This window comes from Monocercomonoides exilis (genome assembly GCF_001643675.1).
Source record: "Monocercomonoides exilis strain PA203 chromosome Unknown scaffold61-464226, whole genome shotgun sequence".
In the NCBI taxonomy this organism is placed as follows: Eukaryota; Preaxostyla; order Oxymonadida; family Polymastigidae; genus Monocercomonoides; species Monocercomonoides exilis.
In genome coordinates, this window is record NW_027150606.1 from 361,099 (window position 1) to 383,406 (window position 22,308).

General features: G+C 35.1%; 5 protein-coding genes across 5 annotated transcripts; 4 read left to right on the forward strand and 1 right to left on the reverse strand.

Moving 5' to 3' along the window:
• Positions 1-1,586: 1,586 nt before the first annotated feature.
• Positions 1,587-9,362, forward strand: MONOS_91 (uncharacterized protein; the record flags this gene model as incomplete). Its single annotated transcript, XM_067879564.1, has 2 exons — positions 1,587-1,674; positions 1,726-9,362. 2 exons carry the CDS (start codon positions 1,587-1,589, stop codon positions 9,360-9,362), a joined length of 7,725 nt encoding a protein of 2,574 aa, XP_067719582.1.
• Positions 9,363-11,615: 2,253 nt separating this feature from the next.
• MONOS_90 (uncharacterized protein) lies at positions 11,616-12,652 on the reverse strand (the record flags this gene model as incomplete). The annotated part of the gene is made up of 2 exons (XM_067879457.1): positions 11,616-11,758; positions 12,199-12,652. The coding sequence occupies 2 exons, from the start codon at positions 12,650-12,652 to the stop codon at positions 11,616-11,618; spliced, it is 597 nt and encodes a 198-aa protein (XP_067719583.1).
• Positions 12,653-17,061: 4,409 nt separating this feature from the next.
• On the forward strand, positions 17,062-17,609 carry MONOS_89 (uncharacterized protein; the record flags this gene model as incomplete). The annotated part of the gene is made up of 3 exons (XM_067879346.1): positions 17,062-17,099; positions 17,193-17,307; positions 17,376-17,609. 3 exons carry the CDS (start codon positions 17,062-17,064, stop codon positions 17,607-17,609), a joined length of 387 nt encoding a protein of 128 aa, XP_067719584.1.
• A 97-nt stretch (positions 17,610-17,706) lies between these two features.
• Positions 17,707-18,167, forward strand: MONOS_88 (uncharacterized protein; the record flags this gene model as incomplete). The annotated part of the gene is made up of 2 exons (XM_067879239.1): positions 17,707-17,877; positions 18,018-18,167. The coding sequence occupies 2 exons, from the start codon at positions 17,707-17,709 to the stop codon at positions 18,165-18,167; spliced, it is 321 nt and encodes a 106-aa protein (XP_067719585.1).
• Positions 18,168-19,585: 1,418 nt separating this feature from the next.
• MONOS_87 (uncharacterized protein) lies at positions 19,586-19,960 on the forward strand (the record flags this gene model as incomplete). Its single annotated transcript, XM_067879130.1, has 1 exon — positions 19,586-19,960. The coding sequence occupies one exon, from the start codon at positions 19,586-19,588 to the stop codon at positions 19,958-19,960; it is 375 nt and encodes a 124-aa protein (XP_067719586.1).
• Positions 19,961-22,308: the final 2,348 nt, after the last annotated feature.

Here is a 22,308-nt window from a genome sequence, read left to right on the forward strand (position 1 = left end):
CGTTTCCATTGCAACTTTATCAGATTTGTCGAAAATGCATTGGCTGCATTTTAACATTGAAAAATCAATATTTTGAACATCACTTGAACATCAATAACTCTGTATTCACCATGGTATAAATTATTTATTTATTTATTTTGTCATTCGTTTTCACATTTCTCACTCTTTTATATAAAGATATTTTTGCACGGAACATTTTGAAGACAAACCATTTTTAATTCAAAAACACTCAATTTATCGAAAAGGCCCTGGCTTTGGTTTGATACCAATTGGAAGGAATTGGATGGGAATAAAGAAATGTCATAATTAGAGCATATGAAAATGAGTGATGAGATAGAAGAAAGAGAAGAAGAAGAAGAAGATGAAGTTAATGAGAGGAAGAAGGAAGAAATGGAAGCAGGGCTGATGTAAAAAGGAAAGCGAACAACAAGAGATTGGGAAGGAAGAAGATGCGGATGGAGTTATTAGTATTTTGCAATGAGAATATTTAGCTAGCAAAGAAGGGTAAATTGTGTTTGTTCTTGTTTGCAGATTAATATTGATTTTTTGAATGATTAAAATTTTTAAGAAATGTGAAATATGAGAAACGATAGAAGTTATTTTAATTTTTATTTTGGAAAATGTATTTTTGAGTTTTAATTACGACGCATTGAATTCTTTTATTTGGTTTTTTTTAATCTTTTGGAATTTTTTCTTTCTTTCTTTTTTTTTATTAAAAGAATATGAGAAGAGAAGGTTCACGTTGCATGTTCTTTTAGTTGAAACAGGATTTCTTTGAAGGCATCTTTTCTCTGAAAAAAAAGCAGATGAGTATTTTTGAATAACAAACATTGGTTGTTTGCATAAAATTAATCAATGTTCAAAATGATGGAGCAAGAAAGAGGAAGAAGAATGAAGCTGAAGAGATTATTTGGAAATTTGGAGCAAAGAAGCTGTCGAAGCGGTTTGACAATAAAACAGATAAGAATATGAAGAGAAGAATTTTGAAGAGAGGAAATTAAACGCTTACGAGGAAATGAGGAGGAAAAGAAGAAGAGAAAGACGAGAGGAAGAAAGAGAAAGTGGATTAATATATGAAGCAACAATAACAGAACATTGCAAAAAAGATTATCTTCTTTTATATTCAACAAAGAGTGAAGCTGTCAAGAAAAAGTTCATCATTTTATGACTTTGAGAATAAATATTTAATGACTCGAAAAAGTGCAACTTTAAGGATAAAATTTACAAAGTTTGTTTAACAAAAATACCATTTTTTTTTCCTTTTGCTAAAATAGGGAGGTAACGTCAATTCTGAAATGTTCAATTTTTCATGCATTCAATATTTTTATTTAACTTTGATTTTTTTGTTCTATTTACAAATATACACATGAAAATATTTACAAAAATATTTCAAACATAATCAATCACCGATTCATGATGGCAAGAACAGAGGGAATAGCATGCAATGGAAGTGCTTAATTGTTTTTTTAAATGCTCACATAATAATTGTCGAAAGAAGCCTTCACTTAATCCAACGTGCAGGAAAGTATTATTAAGGGCTATTTTGATCATTATAAAAATATAAAAATTTTCATTTCAACACAAGAATGCATTTGTTTGTTTTAGCATATTTAATTTTTGGAAAGACTTTTGAAGCACAAGATTTCTCTGGAATTGCCACATTGGAGAACAAAGGTATTCTTTCGAATATATATTTTTTCAATTATTCAAATATTTTTTATCAAGGCTATTCATATGATGCACAGTTTCATCATAAGATTAATAACAATCACTTGTTTGAGCAGATAACATTCTCAGGAGTGAAAAAATTGCAATCAGGAACATCCACAGTCATTTACACATTTTTGGGATTCCACAATTCTACAGTTGGACTGAAAAATGTGGCGATTGAATATTTGTCTTCTCCTTTGATGCTTATAGCAGAATACTCAACTCTGATGATGGACTCCTGCATTTCCCACCAAAAATCAACATCTCCATTTCTTTTGCAAAGTGGGTCAATCAGCATTGTGAATTTGACTTTGATCCCTCAAATCAGTTTTTGTTCCAGAAGTCTCGTATTTTCATCTGATGATTCAAATTCTGTCGTTTTGAGAAATTCCATCATGGCAGATCTGGCTGTTTCCTCTTCAGAATGTTTCCTGTTGTCTGGAAAGAGCAAAAGTGAAGAGATTTCTAACTGTGCCTTCAGGAACATGTCTGAGAAATATGACAAGAACAGTGATTATCAGATATCCCATTCATGCTTGTTGAGTTCAATGGAGAACTGTCTCGTTTATTCGTGTGTGAATGCCTTTGAAGGAGGTATTTCGAGTGGGTCATATTCTTCACATGACTTCATCTGCAGAAACATATCAATAAGCTTCGGGAAAAGAGAAACGAATGCTCTTCAGAAAAAAGAGCAAATGAACACAACGGAAAGTCAAACATTTTCATTGTGCGAATGGACTGATTGCACAGCCGAACAAGGAGGCGCCCTTTATATACATAACAATGAAAATGCTATTCTAACTGTCGAAAATTCGTCGTTTACAAGATGTAGTGCTTCCTCGACAAGAGGTGGAGGAATATATGCATTGAAAGTCGCTGAATGCATTGTAAAACATTCCACTTTTGTCCAATGTTCTGCAGCAGCTACTCCAAATATAGGGGGAGGAGGAATAATGATTGAAAATGTTTACATCCAACCAATTGTCGATAATTGCTTCTTTCAAAGTTGCTCATCAGGTGACGATGGTGGGGCAATCGTTCTATGCCCAACAAATACTCAAAGACAAAAGCACTGCATTTCAAATTCATTTTTTGATAACTGCCGATGCAATGGATCAGCTCATGGCGCTGGAGGTGCAATTATGCATTGGGATTGCATTGATAAAGTCATGATCTCTAATTGTCTTTTGTGCGATTGCTATTCAATGCACGCAGGAGGTGCTATTGGCTTATTAATTAATAGTTACAATAGAGGAACATTGTTATTTTTCTGTTTTTTTCATGACAACATATGCGTTAAAGGTGGACATGACATTGTTCTTTACAATTCTACTGAAAATAACATTGATCCCAGTTGTTATTCAACCAGACAGACGATGAATAGAGTTAGCACAGACACAGCTTCAACCGTTGATCGTAGTGATTGGCTTCACAATGATTTTGGAAATGTGAGATTTGTTTCTTCAACTGATTCACAACCAAAAGGCAACGACACATATGCTTGTGGAATAAATGAATCTCATCCATGCGGCACTATCAGCCGTTGTTTGACTCAACTTATTTCCGGATATGTGACTGAAATCGAAGTATTTTCGGGAACGATTATCGAAACAAATAGTTTTGATTGTGGATCTGACAGTTTCACTGTTTATGGCCAAAGCAATATGAGCGCAACGATCCATACAGAGTTTGAAGCATCTGGGTTATCACTTTTTTCTGTCTCGACAGGCACATTGACTATCAGTGACCTTATTTTTGTGCATGACTCGGCTCATCCGAATAACCGTGGGTCAAGGCTGTTTGAGATTTCTGGAGCAGGAGAGATGCATGTGAACAGACTGAACATATCTATTGGAAGTGGACAATCAACAGAAACAGCATTCACAACAGAGCTGATCAATGTTCAGAATGGTATGCTGCAGATGGATAATGTGAACTGGGCAAAGACGATTTCCACCGTTTCATTGTTTTCGCTTTCTTCAACAAATGAAATTTCATTGAAGCTTTCGGAGTGTACCTTTGATGGGATTGAGAGGACAACCAGTGGAGCCGCTGTAATCTCAATCACCGATGACAAGGCAAATATTGATTTGAATTCTTGCATTTTTGAAGGATGTGGAAGCACAACATCGACTGATGGAGGATCGATGATGCTATGCGCAGGAGAAGGAAATGAAGTGAAAGTAAAAGGTGGATCTTTTGATGGGTGCTATTGCTCTGAAACAGATGGTCTTGGGGGAGGAATCCTTCTTCGATTATTGAATGAAAATCCAGATTTCCTGATCTCCTCTTCATTCGGAACAAACACAGCCAAATGGGGGAATGATATCTTCGTCATTTCACCAAATCTGGAAGAAACAGCAAAATCAGAAAACATCACATGCGTTACAGCATCACTGGATTCCGTTGACAAAGTGAGAGGATATGATAATGGAAATGCTAGTGTTGCCATTCCTCTGTGCATCTATCTCCTTCCCACACCAGAAGAAATACATGTGAGTTATACTGAGGCATCCAATCACTCGCATTGTGGAATTGCTAAATTCCCTTGTTTGACCTTGAAGCACTCCCTCACACGGTTGACAGGTACCAAGAAAATTATTGTGAATGGAATGATTTTGATGAGTGATGAATTGGCATTTGATGAACAGAAACATGAAATCAGAGGAAATGATGATCAAAGTGGCTGGATCGTCTCCGATATTGAAATTGAATCTGATGCTGCGATGATAGCAACAAATGTTGAAACTGTCTTGTCAAAACTTATCTTCTCTCTTCCATCATCCCTTCCTCTTCACCAGACTTTCATTTCATCTTCTTCGCAGTTGACTCTGTCTCATTGTTCTATTTCTCTTCAATACCCTTCGTCTGAATTGGCATGTCTATTCTTATCTGTTGATTCTGGTTCATTGGTTATTGATTTCTTCTCTGTTTTGTCAATCACCTTGAGCACAACTCCATTGATCTCATTTTCTGGAAGCAGTTCATATACCGAGTCAATGAGCATCAAATGGTTGAACATGACGAACTGCACTTTCACAGAAATCGAAAGAGCAGCTGGAAGTGGAGGGTGTGTGAGCATTGGCAACAGCCACGATGATTATACAAATACACAAATAAATATTGAAGAGAGTGTTTTTGATGGATGCTCTGTGCTGGCTGATGGAAGCAGAGGAGGGGCTATCGATGTGCAGATGAAAGGAAACATTCAAATGAATATTATTTCATGCACATTCACAGGATGCACAGCACCAGCTGGAGAAGAAGAGAAGACTGGGTTTGGCGGAGGAATGGCACTGAAGTTAATTGATGATGGTTCTTCATTTGTAATCTCATCTCCTGTTTTTGATACAGAAAAGCCAAATACTGCGAGATATGGAAATAATCTGTTTGTTGAATCATCCAACTTGACAAAGAGCATCACAAATGACACACTTCCATTTGTATCAGAGAATCTGGTTAACATTTCGTTGGATTCTATGAGAGGCTTTGATGGAGGTGACACAACGAATGCCATTCCATTGGTGTATTTTTGGCTTACACTCGGCTCAGAGGTGTTTATTGGAGGTGATGGGAAAGATATGGGAGCCTGTGGATTCTCAGATTATCCTTGCATTTCAGTTGATTATTCACTAACGAGATTGTCAGAAGGAAATGAAAAGAATATGAACATCATTGGAAAAGCGATTCTTCAGAACTGTGTTGATCTTTGTGGAATTTCAATAAAATCAGATGATAACAATAAGTGTGTTTTGGAATGTCTCTCATCACTTGAAGGAGCAGAAGAAGCAGCAATGAAGATTTCTGGAATTACTAATTTCGAATTGATAAACTTTGTGATACCATCTTCATTCTCAGGTGGAGTCAGTTATTTGATGTTTGTTGGCTCAAGCGAAGGATTGCTGACTGTGAAGGACTGTTCATTCACTAAAATGGAAGAAAGCGGAGAAGAAATAATTAACTATGGGTTGATCGAGGCAGATGGTGGAACAGTTGTAATAAAATTTGTATCAATGCAATTACTATCTTTTTCACATGATGTTATTTCTGTGTTATCAACAACGATTTTGAACATTTATAATCTAACGATGAAAAATATTGAGCTGGATGGATCAAGCGGATTGAGCATTTCAAAGAGTTCAAGAAGAGAAAAAAATGAAGTGGAGCAAGATATTGTTATTGAGTGGAGTTTGTTCGAAGAAGTCACTCAAAACAGAACCAATGATGTTCCCATCATTCGGAATGACAATGATGAGCCTTTGAAAATGGTTATAAGAAACACAACGATGAAGAGATGTGGAGGGTTGAAGTGTGGAAAGGGAGGAGGGATGTTTTGTGTGTTGAATGAGGGAGGAAGCTTTGATTGCTCATTTTGCACGATTTCTGAGTGTTTCTGCTCAACCACAGGAAGAGGTGGCTGGCTGTTTCTGGAGTGTTCCTCAGTGGCTGAGAAGCCTCTGAGCTTTGTGCTGTCGAATCTCACCTTCAAAGATAACTCTGCATTGAGAGGGAGAGATGTGTATGTTCGATGCCACTCAATCGAAACACAGATAGTTGATGAGCAATTCTTGCTGGATTTCAGAGCACCTTTTGTGAAGGAGCTGGCGATGTGGGGCTGTTCAACAGACTCGTTTGAGGGAGAAGAGGATCTGCTGCTGAGGGTTGTGAAATACCAGAGCGAGACGATATTTGTATCTTCAGTTTCAGATAATCACGAAGATAACAAGCGATGTGGAGAGTTCAGCACACCATGCCAATCCTTGAATGTTGGAATTCAACACATTATTCCTTCATCTTATTCTCAACTGCTAATATCAAAGGAGACGATCATCAATGGAGAATGCGAAGCAAAGGATGTGATCGTCCGCTCACTTCAATCTTCCTCGGCCGCCCAGGTACATCTGAAATCAACAATTACAGGTGATTCGGGAAATCTTTTCACAACTTCAGAGAATATTCGATTTGAAAGATTGAAATTCAATTTTAGGAAATCGTTTTCTTATTCAGGCAGTTTTCTCATTCATGAAGCAAGTGGCCAGCTTTCTCTTTCATTTGTTGACTTCTCTTCTGTTGGAGGGTCAAACAACAACCAACCTGCTGTTGCTCTCAACTCATCGTTGCTGAGCATTGAAAGTGGAATTCTTCATGTTGACAACTGCTCAGTGTCACTCCTTTCATTCAAGGAGCCTTCATTTCTGTTGAGTGGAGAGGAGATTTCGTTGACGAATGTGAAACTGGAACAGATTGAATCAACAGCAGATGTGTTTGAGATTGGCAGTTGTGGAAGTGTTGCTTTCAATGGAGTATCTGCAGATGGAGTGAAGCTGCCAGATGGTTGCATCATTTCGATTGACAGTTCATCTTCAGGAACAATTTCTGTTGGAAGCTCGTCATTCGACAACTGCTCAAGGAATTCAGAAGGAGCTTCTGTTCTTTCATCTTCTTCAACCTCTGCTCATATCGTTCTTTCTAACTGTTCCTGTTCAATCTGTGATTCTCTGTCAAGCAAAGGAAGCATTGTGGAGATTAACAATGCAAAAGATGTTTTTATGGATTCATGTCAATTTATTGGAGTTCTTTCAAAAGAAAATGAGAATGAGAGAAATAACGCATTTGAAGAAATATGTGAATGGAATGGATCGCTAATTTATTCAGCCAATTCTTCATTGGTGATGAAATATGTGACAATAATGAATGCTTCATCAGGTGGATTTTCTGCATCAACTTGCGACGTGACAATCGAGAAAGGAGAGTTTTTGAACAATAATCCTTTCATCGAAAAATATCCCTCCCTTCATCGCAACATCATCTGTTCAGATTCAGGAGTATTGAATGTGATGAGTTTGAAAGGAGGAGATGGATTGAAGGAAAATTCATCACTTTGGATTCTGAATGAAGGATGCACATTGGGTGGGGTTGTTTCAGAAAGGGATTCATCATTTTTCATCCCTATGTTGGAGAGTGTGTCAAGCGAGGAAGATGAGAGAGAGATAAAGCTGACGTTCACTGGGTCTCTGCTTCTGCCATGCAACTTGTCATTCGAGATAATATCGAAAGTGGGAGATGTGGATGTGATTGACAGATACGAGCTTTGTTCAGATGAGCATGGGAATGAGAGCAGTGCAGTTGGAAGGATTCCGTCAAGTGTGGTGAAATCGGCTGCTGAGGAAGCAGAAGTGTCGGTGTGCATCTTGTTTGGCAAGGCAGATTCTCCTTCGTCAACGCAATCTTTCATTTTGAAGAACAGAAGTGAGCCCAAGGATAATGGAGATGTAAAACTTGTCGAAGGAGGAAAAGAAGGGAAATCATATTGGTTATTGATTGTGATTGTTCTTGTTGTTTTATTTTTGATTGTTCTTATTGTTGCAATAGCCTTTATTGTTCGTTGGAAAAAGCAAAAGAGAAGAACAAAAGAGCTGGAGGTGATTGTGGAAGACACAGTGAAGAAGGATCCAAAAGTATTTGAGATGGTGACGATGGAGATGTCACCGGAGGAGCAGTGGAGGAGAGCAGAAAGGGAGGCTGAGAAGAAGAATGAAGAGAGGATCAAGAAGAGGGTGTATGAGACGAATATGGAACACTCCGAGTCATCGGAGCATTTGTTGAGTGAGAGTGGATCAACAGAATATATTTTAGGAAGAGATTCAGACAAGATTCCAGAATGGATGTTGGAAAAGGTTGAAGAAGAGGAAATTAGAAAGCAGACTCCATCACCATCCATCTCATCCACTTCAACCACTTCAACGACTGATTCAGATTCAACATTTGTTCGTGGAGAGGATCTATGCCCAACCACCTCATCAATGTCCAATCTGGTGGATGCGATGTCCTGTTCATCTCCTCATGAGAAGCTGATTGTAGATCTGAGAGATTCTTTGTTCATGTTGCTTCATGGGCTGAATAAGACAAAGGAGATGGCGATAGGCTCTCTTCAGGAGAGGGAGCAGACAGCTGCCCAGATACTGTTCTGGGTGGCAAATGGAGCACTCCACTCATTTGATGAAATGGAAAACAAGCTTCAGTCATTGTCCAGTTTGAGTCCTCACATTGTGCTGTTCTCAGAGCACATGGTTATCTGCATTGTGATGCATTCTGACTTATTGTCTGATGATGATTCAGATTCATCATCCATCTCTTCATTGAGTATTGTTTCTTCTTCGTCAAATATTTCGTTGATGAGCGAGAGATTCACAGACTCGCCACCTCCTTCATCAGCGTTTGAGGATGATGAAGGATTCAAAAAGGAGTGTTTGCGATGGAAGGCACCTGAGTTGATTATCAACAAGAAGATGGGAGCGACAAAGGAGTCAGTTGCGTTTTCGATTGGGATGATGCTTTGGGAGTGCCTGACTCTTCAGGTTCCGTTTGGGGAGTATGAGGCGGTGATTGTAGGGGAGAAGATTGTGAACGGGGAGAGGCCGAAGCTGGAGCTGGCTGAGGAATCAGGTTTGTTTGGGGTGATGCAGAGCTGTCTTTCAGCAAAGGTTGAGGGGCGTCCCACGCTGATTGAGCTGAAACGAACATTTTTTAGACAGTTTCCGGATGAGGCGATGGTGATGACGATGACTGATGCTTTATGTTGTGAAGGGTCAGAAGAGTCAAAAGAGAAGGGCAGACAAACAAGGGACAGTCACCTTCTTCAACGATCATGAGTGTCAAGACGAAAAAGTGATGGGCGAAAAGAACAGAAGCAAAGACGAGTTATAAAGCTGAGAAGAGATTTTGTTATTTTTGATGTTCTTCACTTTTGCATAATTTTGTATTTGTTTTTGTTTGATATTTTTTTCGAATTTGTCAATTTCTTTGATTTTCCGTTTTCTTCACTTTTTGTTCGATTTAACTTTTATGTTGTTGTTGTTTGTGCCATTTGCGTTGTTTGAATTGTTTGGATTATATATTATTTTTCAACACCATTTTTGCTGGGGAAGGATTAAAGTAGAATTTTATGGAGCTTTGCTTCCACACATCTGCTGATCAATTGTTTTATTTTTTCATTCATTCACTTATTAATTCCATTTTATAACTCCCATTTGGTTTTTGGTTGGGCATGGTTTTCGTTCGTCTTCTGTCTTTGAGACGAGAAGAACAAGCCTGGAGCATTGTTAAATGCTTCTTTACAAACGATCTTGATTCCTTTTGAAAGAAAGTGATCTATTTACTTCAAGTTCATAAAACCTCTTCTCCAGTGACTTTATTGTCATTCATTCATTTATTCATTCATTTCTCATTATATATTCATCACCTGTTGTATTATTGAACTTCCCAATTGATTGAAAAGATAAAAAGCATACAATCGAAAACATCAAATTTATTCATTTTTTCCTTAAGTCTTTCAAAGTCAAAACTTTTGAAATTGAATCAGATTATCATTAATCCTCAGAGACTAACAAGGTCCTCTTCTTTTTTGGTCTGATTTTTCAATCCAGATTTTGATTTTTTCGAAAGTTATTATGACTTTTTCAGAGTTCTCCGTAATTTTTGTCTGAAATCCAAATTTCCTTAACTGGCTCATTTGAAACTACAACTGTGACTAACATAATCATTGCACTTTTTCTTTCTTTTAATCCATTTTCTGAATAATTGTTTTCAGATTAAAAGTACATCTCCTTTCTCCTCCGCCATTGCAGTATTATCAGTAAGTGCACAATATACGACCGTTAACAATTTTCTGTGTGGATGATTATAAGAATATTATTAACTGTTTTATATGGTTTGCTTGAATTTTTTTTGTGCGGAAACTTTTTTATTGGACCCATGAAATTTTTAAAGATTTCACTTTAAATATGGGATCGATCAAATTTTTTGTTCAAAAAATTTATTTTGCAGTTTTTTTTCTGAATGCTAATTGAGGATCGCAAATTCAAAATAAGCTTCTTCAACGAATTATTTCACAACGCAAATGATACATGGGAATGGTTCAGAAATGAAGTGTTGAATCAAAGAAACAAAGAATGCAGAAATTGTCATAAGGAAATGGATTTTAATGAACGAAATCAGGCATAGGTTCAAACGTGTTCCTTTTGCAATTTGCGTTTTTAAACCTTCAAATTATAACGAATTAATAGATAATAATTATTAAAAAACTTTTTATGGACCGATTTTTCGAAAAAAATTTTTCTTGTTGAAAAAATGATTTTTGAAAAATGACCCATAAAAACATGAATTTCATTGAAAAATATTCAAATTTTTAAAGAAAATGTGATTTTTTCGAATTGAAAGTGCTTGCATTATTATATAGACTTATTTTATTTGTAAATTTTCATCATTAACAATAATGATCATAAAAATTTTTTTTTATTAAATATCTTTGATCCAACCCACAAAAAATTTTCTTATTTGATGAAATTTTTAATAAACAATTTTGAGTGATAGTTATTGTATTTAACTTTTATTCGTAAATGAGCAATTTAAATACTTCACATAAAACATTTTTATGAAAAGCATGTATTAATGAATTCGATGCTTTAGTTTCATAGTTGATTTAATTATTATTCGTGAATTAATTAAAGAATATTTCTTTATAACTTAAATCTTAATTTGAAATGGGTTTTTCTATTTGTTTTCCTTTTGAAATAAATGTTTTTCTATTCGTTGTGGCATTTCATACTCACTTTTTTTATGTGTTAATATCATTTGCTTCAACGATAAATAAGTTGTAAAATGTCTTGTTTTCAATAAAAAAGTTTGTTATGATAATATAACAATGCTATATCTTTCTTCTTTTTTACACAAAAATTCAATTTTTTTTCTGCTAATTTAGTGTTTTAATGAATAATAATCATATAAAAATATTATATTGTTTATTAACAAAAATTCAATAAGAGAATAACAATGAAGCAAAGCTGTCAATAATCAAAGAAATTCATAAAACTAATTCAAAAGCCAAATCACTCGGTTAACAAAGTTCAACCAAATGGCTTATCACCATACATCTTCTCCATCTGCTCAACCAGATCTTCTCCATTGATTCCTTCTGTCAGTGGCCTCACACCATCTCTCATCATTTCCCGCGCTTCTTCTGCATCACATTCGCTCAATGGCGCTTCGCCTGTTGTCATCTCATGGAGAATCAATCCAAGTGTGAAAACAACTGCCTTTTCGATTTCCTCTTCTTCATCTCCCGCTTCAGGCGCCTTCCATCACTTCATTTCTTCCTTTTCCTTTTCATCTTCCAACTCCTCTGTCAAAACAAATATTTCATTTGTTTCTTCCTCAACGAAGATCAAATATGGTCACAATTGTTTCCCCATCATTTCCACCCTTTCGTCTCCAACTGATATCAAATGCTCAAACAGCTCTGCAACTGCCAACTCCACTTCCTATTTATTGCAATTTCATTTTCAATTAATCTTCTAACATTGACATTAATTGCATTGAATCCTATCATTCAACAAGTGAATTCCCCGCATTCAATTGAGACTGAACAATTCTTCCCACCGAGAGTTGAACTTGAATGAATGAATGCCATTCTTTTCGAATTCAACTGACCTTTCACAGCAAATGAAAGTCTCCTCATTGTCAGCGAACTCGAACATCCAACAAGCGATTCTTGTGTGAATGATCCTTCATCATTCCCATCCACACCGCCTCCAACCGCATCCACAAACACACAATCAAATCCATTGTTCGCTCCAGCTTCTAAATGGAATGAACATCCAGTAATCACCAATTCCCCTTCTTTGTTTGAAATTATTGTTTTGGCCGAGTTGTCAAACCCCGATGTTAGTTGAAGTTGGATATTCATCAATTCAAGATGAATATCATTTCCCATGAAATATTCCAATTGATTTCCAACTGCCTTTTCAAAATTCAAAGTTGCTTTCACATTCTCTTCTCCCATCTTCGTATCATTTTTGATCTGATAATTGGACAAGTTGAATGAATCTCGAATAACAGTCGATCCTTCAATCTGAATTGTTTTCATTTCATCTCCCTCTTTCATATTTTAAATCCCTTTTCACATTGTGAAACATGGATCTTCCTCGTTTCCACATATTACAACATCAAATCCATTAGAAAAGCATAATCAATCTCATTTTTCATTTTTTTAAAAAAACATTAAAATGACAAACTCTTTTTAAGTTCATTGTTTTTATAATACAACATTGAATTGTTTTGTGTGATTATTGTTAAATCCAGCAAGATTTATTCATAAATGCATGTTTTGATCGAGTCTAATAAAAAAATACATTAGCATATCAAAAAAAAAAAAAAAAAAAAAAAAAAAAAAAAAAAAAAAAAAAAAAAAAAAAAAGAAAAGAAAGAAAGAAAAAAAATATTTGAAAGAAAAAAATAAAATGAATATTTATTTGATAGAATGAATCACACAAAACCTTTTACGTTCCATTGCAATCAATTTTGAAATTTCCATCTGCATGCTAATGAAAATTAAAGTCAAAAACCACACTTTAATGAAACTGTGAAAAAAATCTGTTTTCAATATTATTAAAGAACGCATATAATAATATACTTAAATTAACATATGAAAGTGAACGAATTACATACTTTTAAGTTTTATTTAAACGAAAAAAGCATATCCAACTTTTCCCGACATTAAGATTTCTATTGTGGGTTGGATCAAAGATATTTAATAAAAAAAAATTTTTATGATCATTATTGTTAATGATGAAAATTTACAAATAAAATAAGTCTATATAATAATGCAAGCACTTTCAATTCGAAAAAATCACATTTTCTTTAAAAATTTGAATATTTTTCAATGAAATTCATGTTTTTATGGGTCATTTTTCAAAAATCATTTTTTCAACAAGAAAAATTTTTTTCGAAAAATCGGTCCATAAAAAGTTTTTTAATAATTATTATCTATTAATTCGTTATAATTTGAAGGTTTAAAAACGCAAATTGCAAAAGGAACACGTTTGAACCTATGCCCGAAATCCTAATTCCAGGCAATGGAAGCGCTTCAGATGCATTAAAACAGCAAGCCTGCTGTCAAATCTATCAATAGAAAATAAAAAAATAGGAATCGGAAAACTAATGCATATTTTCCTTATCAAATGGATGAAGCTTTCAATCATGCAAACTTCTTCACTTCTTGGTGTGCATAGAAACACAGTTGGTTTTTCCTATTCCCTTGCGACAGCGGCAATGGCACAGAGCGCAGCATCATCGTTTCAGCCAATTGGAGGTGAAAATACAATTGTGGATATTTTCGAAGCAATTATGAACAGAAGAAAATATCATAAAGGCAGATGGAAGAAGCAGATCTGGCTATTTGGAGATGTGCAAAAATTAGAGTATGTTAATCATGGAAGCTTTTTAATCATCAGAGTCTCTAATAGAAAAAAAGACACATTTCAATCAATCATTCAAGCGAACATCTTTCCAGGAACTTTGATTCACAGTGATGAATGGAGAGCATACTCATCTCTCAGTGATCTCGGTTACGGCCGCAAAACAGTCTGCCATAAATATCATTTCAAAGACCCAGAAAGCGAAATATGCTCCAACATGATTGAGGGACTTTGGAGTCAATTTTGAAGAGATTTATTTCGAACGGGGCTGAAGGAGGAATTCATTGATGATGATATATCTTCTTTTGTGTTTCAAAAAAGAAAATAATCAACATTTGTTGAAACTGTGAAAGAAATTTGCCAATATAAAGTGAATGAATATATTGAAGAAGAAAAGGATGACCACGAAGAAGATGATGACGAATATGATGTGCCAGTTTTAGCTGAACAAAACGAAGAAATTTATGAGGATTCGATGGAAGTTAGCGATGGAGCGGAGCATTCTGAATATGAACCCGAATAAAAAACAGTTGCATTGCTTAAATCATATTTGTGAAGATATATTTGTTTCATATCAATCTCAATTTGCAAAATTTTTTGAAAATTTGATTGAAAACTTGAAATGATTTTTGATCAAATAAAATTTTAAGAAAAATTTTCAAAAAAATTTTTTTTACGTGTTACCGCAAATAGTTGAAAGAAAAAAACAAGTGAGTACGACATGTGGGACAAAATATTTGACTTCGGGCATTTTCATTGAAAAATTATATACTTTTCATTGACTTTTTGAGATCAAAAAACATAAGAAAAATGGATTTATTTTTCGACATTAGTTAAATGTCACAATACTTTTTGTTTTTATTTCAATAATGCTTGTTTTGGATATGAAAATTAAATTTAAAATGGAATCTGAGAAAGTGTGACATAGTTATGAGTGAAGCAATTTTTTTATTGCCTTGTGCAAAAAAAGCTTGAAAGTTTGTATTTTCTCCCATTTATTAATTTTTTGTTTCATACATTTGCTAAGCTCGAAAAAAGCTTCAGAATGTTTCAAAAAAAATTGAGATTTATTTTTGAGGTCAAGATAAAGTGTGCACCCTTTGCAACTTTGAAAATAAACTCATCACGAAAAGAAATTTATTATTTTTTGACATCACATTTTGTTGAAAAAAATCTAGGAAGGAGAATTTGCCTTGAAAACCTGAAAATGAACAATGAAAATCAATTCACCAAGAGTTGTTATTTTGCAATAAAATATTTTCAGATATTGGTTAATAAATGAAATGATACAAATTTTTTATTTGAGTGTTAATTTTTGAATCAAAGAACAACAACTTTTTATAAAAATCATTGCCAAGAGCAGTGTAATGATTTCAACACAAACAATACTCATTTCAAAATAGATATTTTCAGGAAAACTGTTAATAATTCGTTTGAAACGTACAATAAATTACAAAAACAAAATTCACATGTGTTTTTTAATTTGAAAGTTGTGAAAGTGAAATTATCGATTTCTATTTGGGTTATAATTTTTGAAATCATATTTTTTCAAACAAAATTTTCGGTTTAAAAATATGATCTTGTATTTTATCAAATGAACATTGAAAAGTCAAAAGGCTTATTGAATGCATTTAAATCTTTGATTCGGAAAAGCCATTTGTTCATAAAAACAATTATTATGTTTTTTCTCTTTAAATTATAAATTTTTCTTTCATAAACTTACAATCTTTGAAAAATAAACACCCCGAAAAAAGATATGATTTCAAAAATAATCACTCATTTTGTTGTTTTCATACAAATTTTTTATTTTCATTTTTGAAACTTTGCAAAAAAATGAAGATTTGGTTTGTTTTTTTTTTGAACTCTAACTTTTATTCGAGTTTTGATCAAAATTTTAATCTCAATTGGATTAAGAAATAATGAACTTCAATTGTTAATACATACAGCACATAACGATGTTTTCAAGAATTACAATTTTGTCCAAATTGTCATTGAGATGAACATTTTGATCAAAACTCGAACAAAAGTTTGATTTCGAAAAAGATCATTCATATAACTTGATAATACCATTTTCAACTTAATAAATAGAGTTATGTGAGATGGAACAGAAATTTAATCAGTATATGGGTCACTCTTTTTGAAAAGTCGCAAACGTTTAACTGATCTGAAAATATGATCATAAATGATCAAAAAATGTTGATCATTCCGTTCCCATTTTGGTTTAATAAATGTTATTTGTTATTGTTTTTTTCACCTTATCATTGAAAAACATGTTATAAATCTGATGATAATATATTGAACGTTAATTATTTAATAGAATACGCTTTTGTTAGCTCTTCTTTCGAGCGATTTAAATCAAATGAAAATTAAGTTTAAATTTCTTCAATTTCTACTCATCTGTTCGAATATTCATTCAAAATTTATTGATATTTACTAAGTTTTGATTATTTTCTTTTGTAGATAGACAAATAAAATTGATTTGCTTGAATTACAGAATATTTTTATAAAGATTTATTAAACAGGAAAATTTTATCAAAACTACACTCGTAACAATCGAAAGATATTCAAAAAGTTGTTAACATAGAGTAATTATTTATGTAATTATAAAAAATTGAAGTTAGATATTTTAAATTTTAAAAAAAATCTCCATTAATTACAAACTCAAAAATGAAATCTCTTCAAATATTAATATTCAGACAGTTTGTATCAAACAAGTTTTTTTCATCACAATATGTTCATTTTCACTCTCTTTTTCATTTTATTTCAGTGTATCTTCGAAAGATATTCTGTTGCATCTTTTCGAATTGTGCAATAGAAGTAGGTTTTCAAAAATGATAAACCTTCCTTATCATAAAAAATTGTTTTGTCTATTTTTCATATAAGTAAATTAGTCGTCCCTTCGCTCTTCCTCTTCTTCTGCAGCAGCAAGCCGGAATGCTTCTTCATTTCTAAAGTGGATCGGTGAAGAAAAAAAGTCAGTTGAGATTAAGTAGTAATCATCATCGAAATTTTCATTATCTACGTCTGAAATTATCCCTTCGGATGTATTTGCTGTGGTGGCATCATTCACTTCGACAGCATAGATAGATAAATCGATATGTGGCTTCAAATTGTGGTGTCTGAGGCAGATGCGGTGTATGTGAGTTAAAAGAAGTTGTCACTGAAAGAACAGACGCCACCGGGATATAATTTGAAGCAGTTGGTTGTGCTGTATGGATGCGTTGTAAGTGCCTATGATGTGGTGCTTTCAGCGATGTTTTCAATTCCGCTGGTGGGGCCACTTCCGTCGCTTGCAGCGTCGGTGGGCACGAAGCCAGAGAGAAAGCAGATTTTTATGACAGCTGTATGAATGCATTCCTGTCGATCTACGATCAGTTTGACCCTTCACTGCAGATATGGTGATCGCAACAGTCGAGGCGTGTGGTGGTGAAGTTGGACGACGAAGAGACGTGGCGAGTGATTGTTGTGAAAGAAGTTGGGAAGATTGTGGAAAAGGGGCTGTCGGCTGCGGGACTGAGGATGGAGAAAGTGGTTGTGTCACATTCAGCAATTGTTCTAATTGTTTCAGCGGAACGAACAGAGGAAAAAAAAGGAGGAGTGAAAGACGAAGAAGGAACAGGAAAAAAAGAAGAAAAGACATTCTAGGCTTATCATGTTGTTCCAAAAGAACCAAAACGAAGTGTGGATATTGATTCAGAAAAGCAGGCTGGAGAATAAGTTGCAGAAGGACAAGATCACTCCGATGCGGGAGAGGAAGATTCTGAAGATTACTGAAGAGCACATCACAGAAGTGAAGGAGCTGAAGGAGGATAAGGAGGCGAAGGGACAGTTTGTGGCCACGAAGGAGAAGGCGGGGCTGATTGGTGTAAGGATTGAGAAGGAGAAGAAAAGCTGTTCTCTTCAAAGCGAAGTGGTGAGTATGGATGGCAAGCGGTAACTGATGTATCGGCGGTAACAATTGCCATATGTTCTTCGTTGATTTCTGCGGAGGGCAGGATAATTCCATCTTTGACTACGTTGATTCTGACTTTTGGGTTGTGCGAAAAGTTTCAGGAGAAGATTGCATCTGTCATCAAGGATGGAAGTGCTGTGATGCTTGGGCCAGATCTCAATGGGAAGTGGGTTGTTGTGAAAGTGGGAAGCGAAGTGAGTGTTGTGGGAGAAGCAAACGGAGGTGGTGGAGGAGGTGGTGGAAGTGAGTGAACGAGATCTTCGATCAGAGAGGAATCAGAAAAGAACAGCGCTGGGACAAATGGAAGTGGGGGAGGCAGTCAGGGCGTAAGAGCAGATGTAATTGTGCAACAGAAGATGAACATGATGGAGAAGGAAAATGAAGATGCTGATGTTACTGTCATAAGTACCGGAGCAGACGATAAGCGAGCATAAGGCGGAGTTCAAGGAGGTGATTGAGAAGCAGCACACAGCGCTTGCGCAAAAGAAACAGTGTCGGAAGAAAATGAATGCGAGGAATGAAAAGACCGTGCAGCTGTCGATTGTGTATGTGAAGATAAGGTTGCAGAAGTCACTTTTGAAGATGTTGTCGAGGATCTGGAGTGATATACGGAGACAAGATTGTTTCTGATTTTTGCAGGGGAAGCCTTTTGTGGATATAGGAAGAGTTTCCAAATCATGGGATTTTTTCTGCTTAATTCCCACTGTTTTGAAGCAGAGATGAAGAAAGGAGGCGATAAAGGTGCTGTCTGATGCGATCCATTGTGTCGATCCATCAACTTCAACCTCTTCGGAAACATTATCATTTTCATCGAGTGCAGCGTGCAGAAGAATTCCATTCAATTAGACGGAGTTTCTTTGTGTGTGTTATTCGCAGATTCCGCTGGGGCTGTCTCTGAGGATCTTTCGGGATGCGTCCCTGCTGAACGGGTGCTATCTTTCACCATTAACTTCGGAGCTTGAGGCATGTCAACTCAACGACTTCTTCCGCTGTGCCCACAGTTGCTGGATGAGTGTGATGCAGTGGACTGAAGAGTGTCTCTGTTCCTGTCAGAGAACAATGCTGTTGTGAAGACGGTTAGCCGGCGCTGGATGACAATATGCAGCTGCTTTTAAAGGTGTAAGCTGGGGAGGAATGAGGTGGAAGGGGCTATCTGCTCTGGGCTGCGGCTGTGAGACGGTCGGCGTGTTTTACAGCTTCACGTTACAATGGAGTGGAAGAGGGAGGGGAAAGGAGTCAATATCTTGTCACGCATCATCTGTATCTGCTTCTTCAGCAAAAAACAAACAGGATCTGAATTGTAAAAAATTGGAGATCAGTAGCATAGTTCTGTTCTTTGAACGTGCATTGGATGTGATCGATCCTTCCAATTAGCCTCCCACATTTTCATCAACTTTTTCATTCATGTTGCATAAGTCTTCTATTTTTCATATTCTTTCTGTTTTTACTCTTTTTTCTTATCGCATTCAATTCCCTTCAAAGAATTTCTTGAAAAAACAAACGTTTCACAAATTCTGAGAATTCTTTGTTTTTTTTGTCAAACAATAGAACTAAATGCATGAATAAGAGAAGAAGAAGAAAAAGATAATGATGATGATGATGATGAAGATGACGAGAAAATTTGGTTTTATTATTAATTTTTGGAGAATTTGAGGATAAAAATGAAGAAATGGAAGAAGAAGAAAAAGAAAGAGGAGAAGAAGAAGAAGTAGAAGAAGAGGAAGAAGATGAAGAAGATGAAGAAGAAGAAGAAGAGGAAGAAGAGGAAGAAGATGAAGAAGAGGAAGAAGAAGAAGAAGAAGAAGAAGAAGAAGAAGAAGAAGAAGAAGAAGGAGAAGAAGAAGAAGAAGAAGAAGAAGAAGAAGAAGAAGAAGAAGAAGAAGAAGAAGAAGAAGAAGAGGAGGAGGAAGAAGAGGAAGAAGAGGAAGAAGATGAAGAAGATGAAGAAGAGGAAGAAGAGGAAGAAGAAGAAGAAGAAGAAGAAGAAGAAGAAGAAGAAGAAGGTGAAGAAGAAGAAGAGGAGGAAGAAAAAGAAAAAGAATAAGAAGAAAATGCTGATGATGATGAAACAGATGATAAAAAGTGTGCATACTGTTTGAAGAATCACTGTTGATTTTTCTTCTGTGTTTGTCGTGATAATTAAAGTCTTTCACCTAGAACTTGTTTATTTGAGCACCAAAAGGAATATGATTGTGGGGAACATGATGTGGCAATGTTAATGATATATATTCTGTTTATAAGGAGGCAGAAAAAGATTAAGCTGCAAAAAGCTTGGAAAGTGACGCGAATGAGAAGTGATTATTAACAGAAGTGCATGTTTGGCGTAAGATAAAGGATTGTCGCCTTATGGTGTAGGGATAAAGGTTGAAAAGAATGCTGATGATTGTTTTTAGAGATGTGATTAACTTGAATGAAAAAGATCATTGATTTACTTTGTGTATTTATTTGCGAATTCGTTGAAAAGAAGAAGTTGCTGCGGATGGGTTCTGTTGATCTTTCAATGGCACTGCTGTTGATGGAGTTGGAGCTTCAATGGATTAGGTATCTTCTGCAGGGAAACATCAAACTATCATCTGAAAACACTTCTTCCGCTCAACGTCCATATCACAGCTTCGCAAGCATGTACTCCTTTTTCTGCTTCTTTAACTTTTAACTTCTGCTCTTCCTTTGACTTTTCATTGATGGACACATCTGTCGTTCTTTTAACACCAGTCTGCAGCTGTGCAGATTCTGTCTATTAATCTAACATCCTGTTCGGTTGGTGCCTCTGCATGCGTGTCTGTGACTTTCTCCTTTCAATGGAAACTGGCAGATTCGTTGTTGTTATTTCAATCCAGCATTAGTCGTGTTCAAAAATAATTTTCGATGATTTGTTTGTTGAATTTAACGCAAACAACAAAACTGTAGAGATAGTCTTTGGATCGTTAACGCTTTCCATCTGCAACGCTCCATTCTGAACAATTATAAGCTCCGCGGTGAACGTTGTTTTTGAATATTTCCCTGTTTCAAGAGAAATTTTCAATCTCCTTGCTGATATTTCCTCTGCTTCTGTAATCTCGAACAGCCTTGTGCTGTAGTTATTTTCAGATGCCATGTCATTCGTCAGAACAATTTTCACTGACAGTCAAAATGAATGTCAAAACAGAAAAAAGAGATAAATATGATTTTTCAAATCAAACTTGCATTGAAAAACTAAAAAAATCGCTTTTGTCATCTGACGTGAATGTATTGCACAACAGTCCACACTTTTGGTGTTTGTTATCGTCCCTAAAAGAATCTCGATATAAGTCTCAACATTGGGGATAATCAGTCATTGTTTGATTCAGCTGATGCTGAATGAATGAGTCTCTTTTATTACGTGTGAAAATGTATGTGTGATATTCGGTTGCATTTCAATCGAAAAAACATATTTGACATTCAAAAACAGTTATAAAACCGATCACCACCATTAACATTGAATCAAGACTTGCTCTAACACTGTTTTCCGTTTTCAAGGCAGATAATTTGCTGAAGACAATATTTTTTTGAAGATTTGAAAAGAAAAACATTATGATACTCTGCAACACATGCACAAAGCGAAAACAATATTATTAGCCAGACTTATATTATCTTTCGCATTTATTTCTGGGATAACAACACCAACTCCGCATATAGAGAAATAATTACGTAATAAATAATATGTGATGATTGCTATATTTGTTGGACAAAAGGAGAATCACTCCTTTTTCGTTTCACAAAGAATTGCTTTGAAAAAAGAAGTCGCTTTTCTGTTCGCTTTTGTCCTTTCCGGATTACAGAAAAAATTCTGAAGATAAAATGAATAGATTTGCGACGAAGAAATTCTTCAAAGCGACATTATTTGAATCGTTGTATGAACGCATGAGGGAAAACAAATAAATGTTCATTTTCAGTTCAAAATCTGGCTTGTTAAGCAATTTGGCCCATTTTTGAATAGCAAATAAAGATGGCTATTTTTGCGAAGAAATAAATGTATTCGGTATAAAACTCGATTCTTCTGTTATTAGCACACATAATATAGACAAATGTTCACTGCCAACGTTTTCATTCTAACTGAAGAATAGCAGAATCCTAAAAAACGTTTTTGTCACTGTTGACATTCCTGATTTCAATCTTTTCATTCCTGAGAATGTATTCTGCTTTCCGAATAAATTGCTATTGGTATTAGAGTGAAATTATACATTCTTGAATTGCCTTGTCAAAAAAAAGACAGTTATTATAAATACATGAGTTTGAAAGAACACCTTTGTTTATCAATGATTCATTTCAAGAGTTGTCTTGTTCTTTTGATGTCTCCGCTTTGAGAAAACATATCACAAAACAATGAATACAAATTAAACAGAAAATCTATTTTCAAATTGATCAAAAAATAAT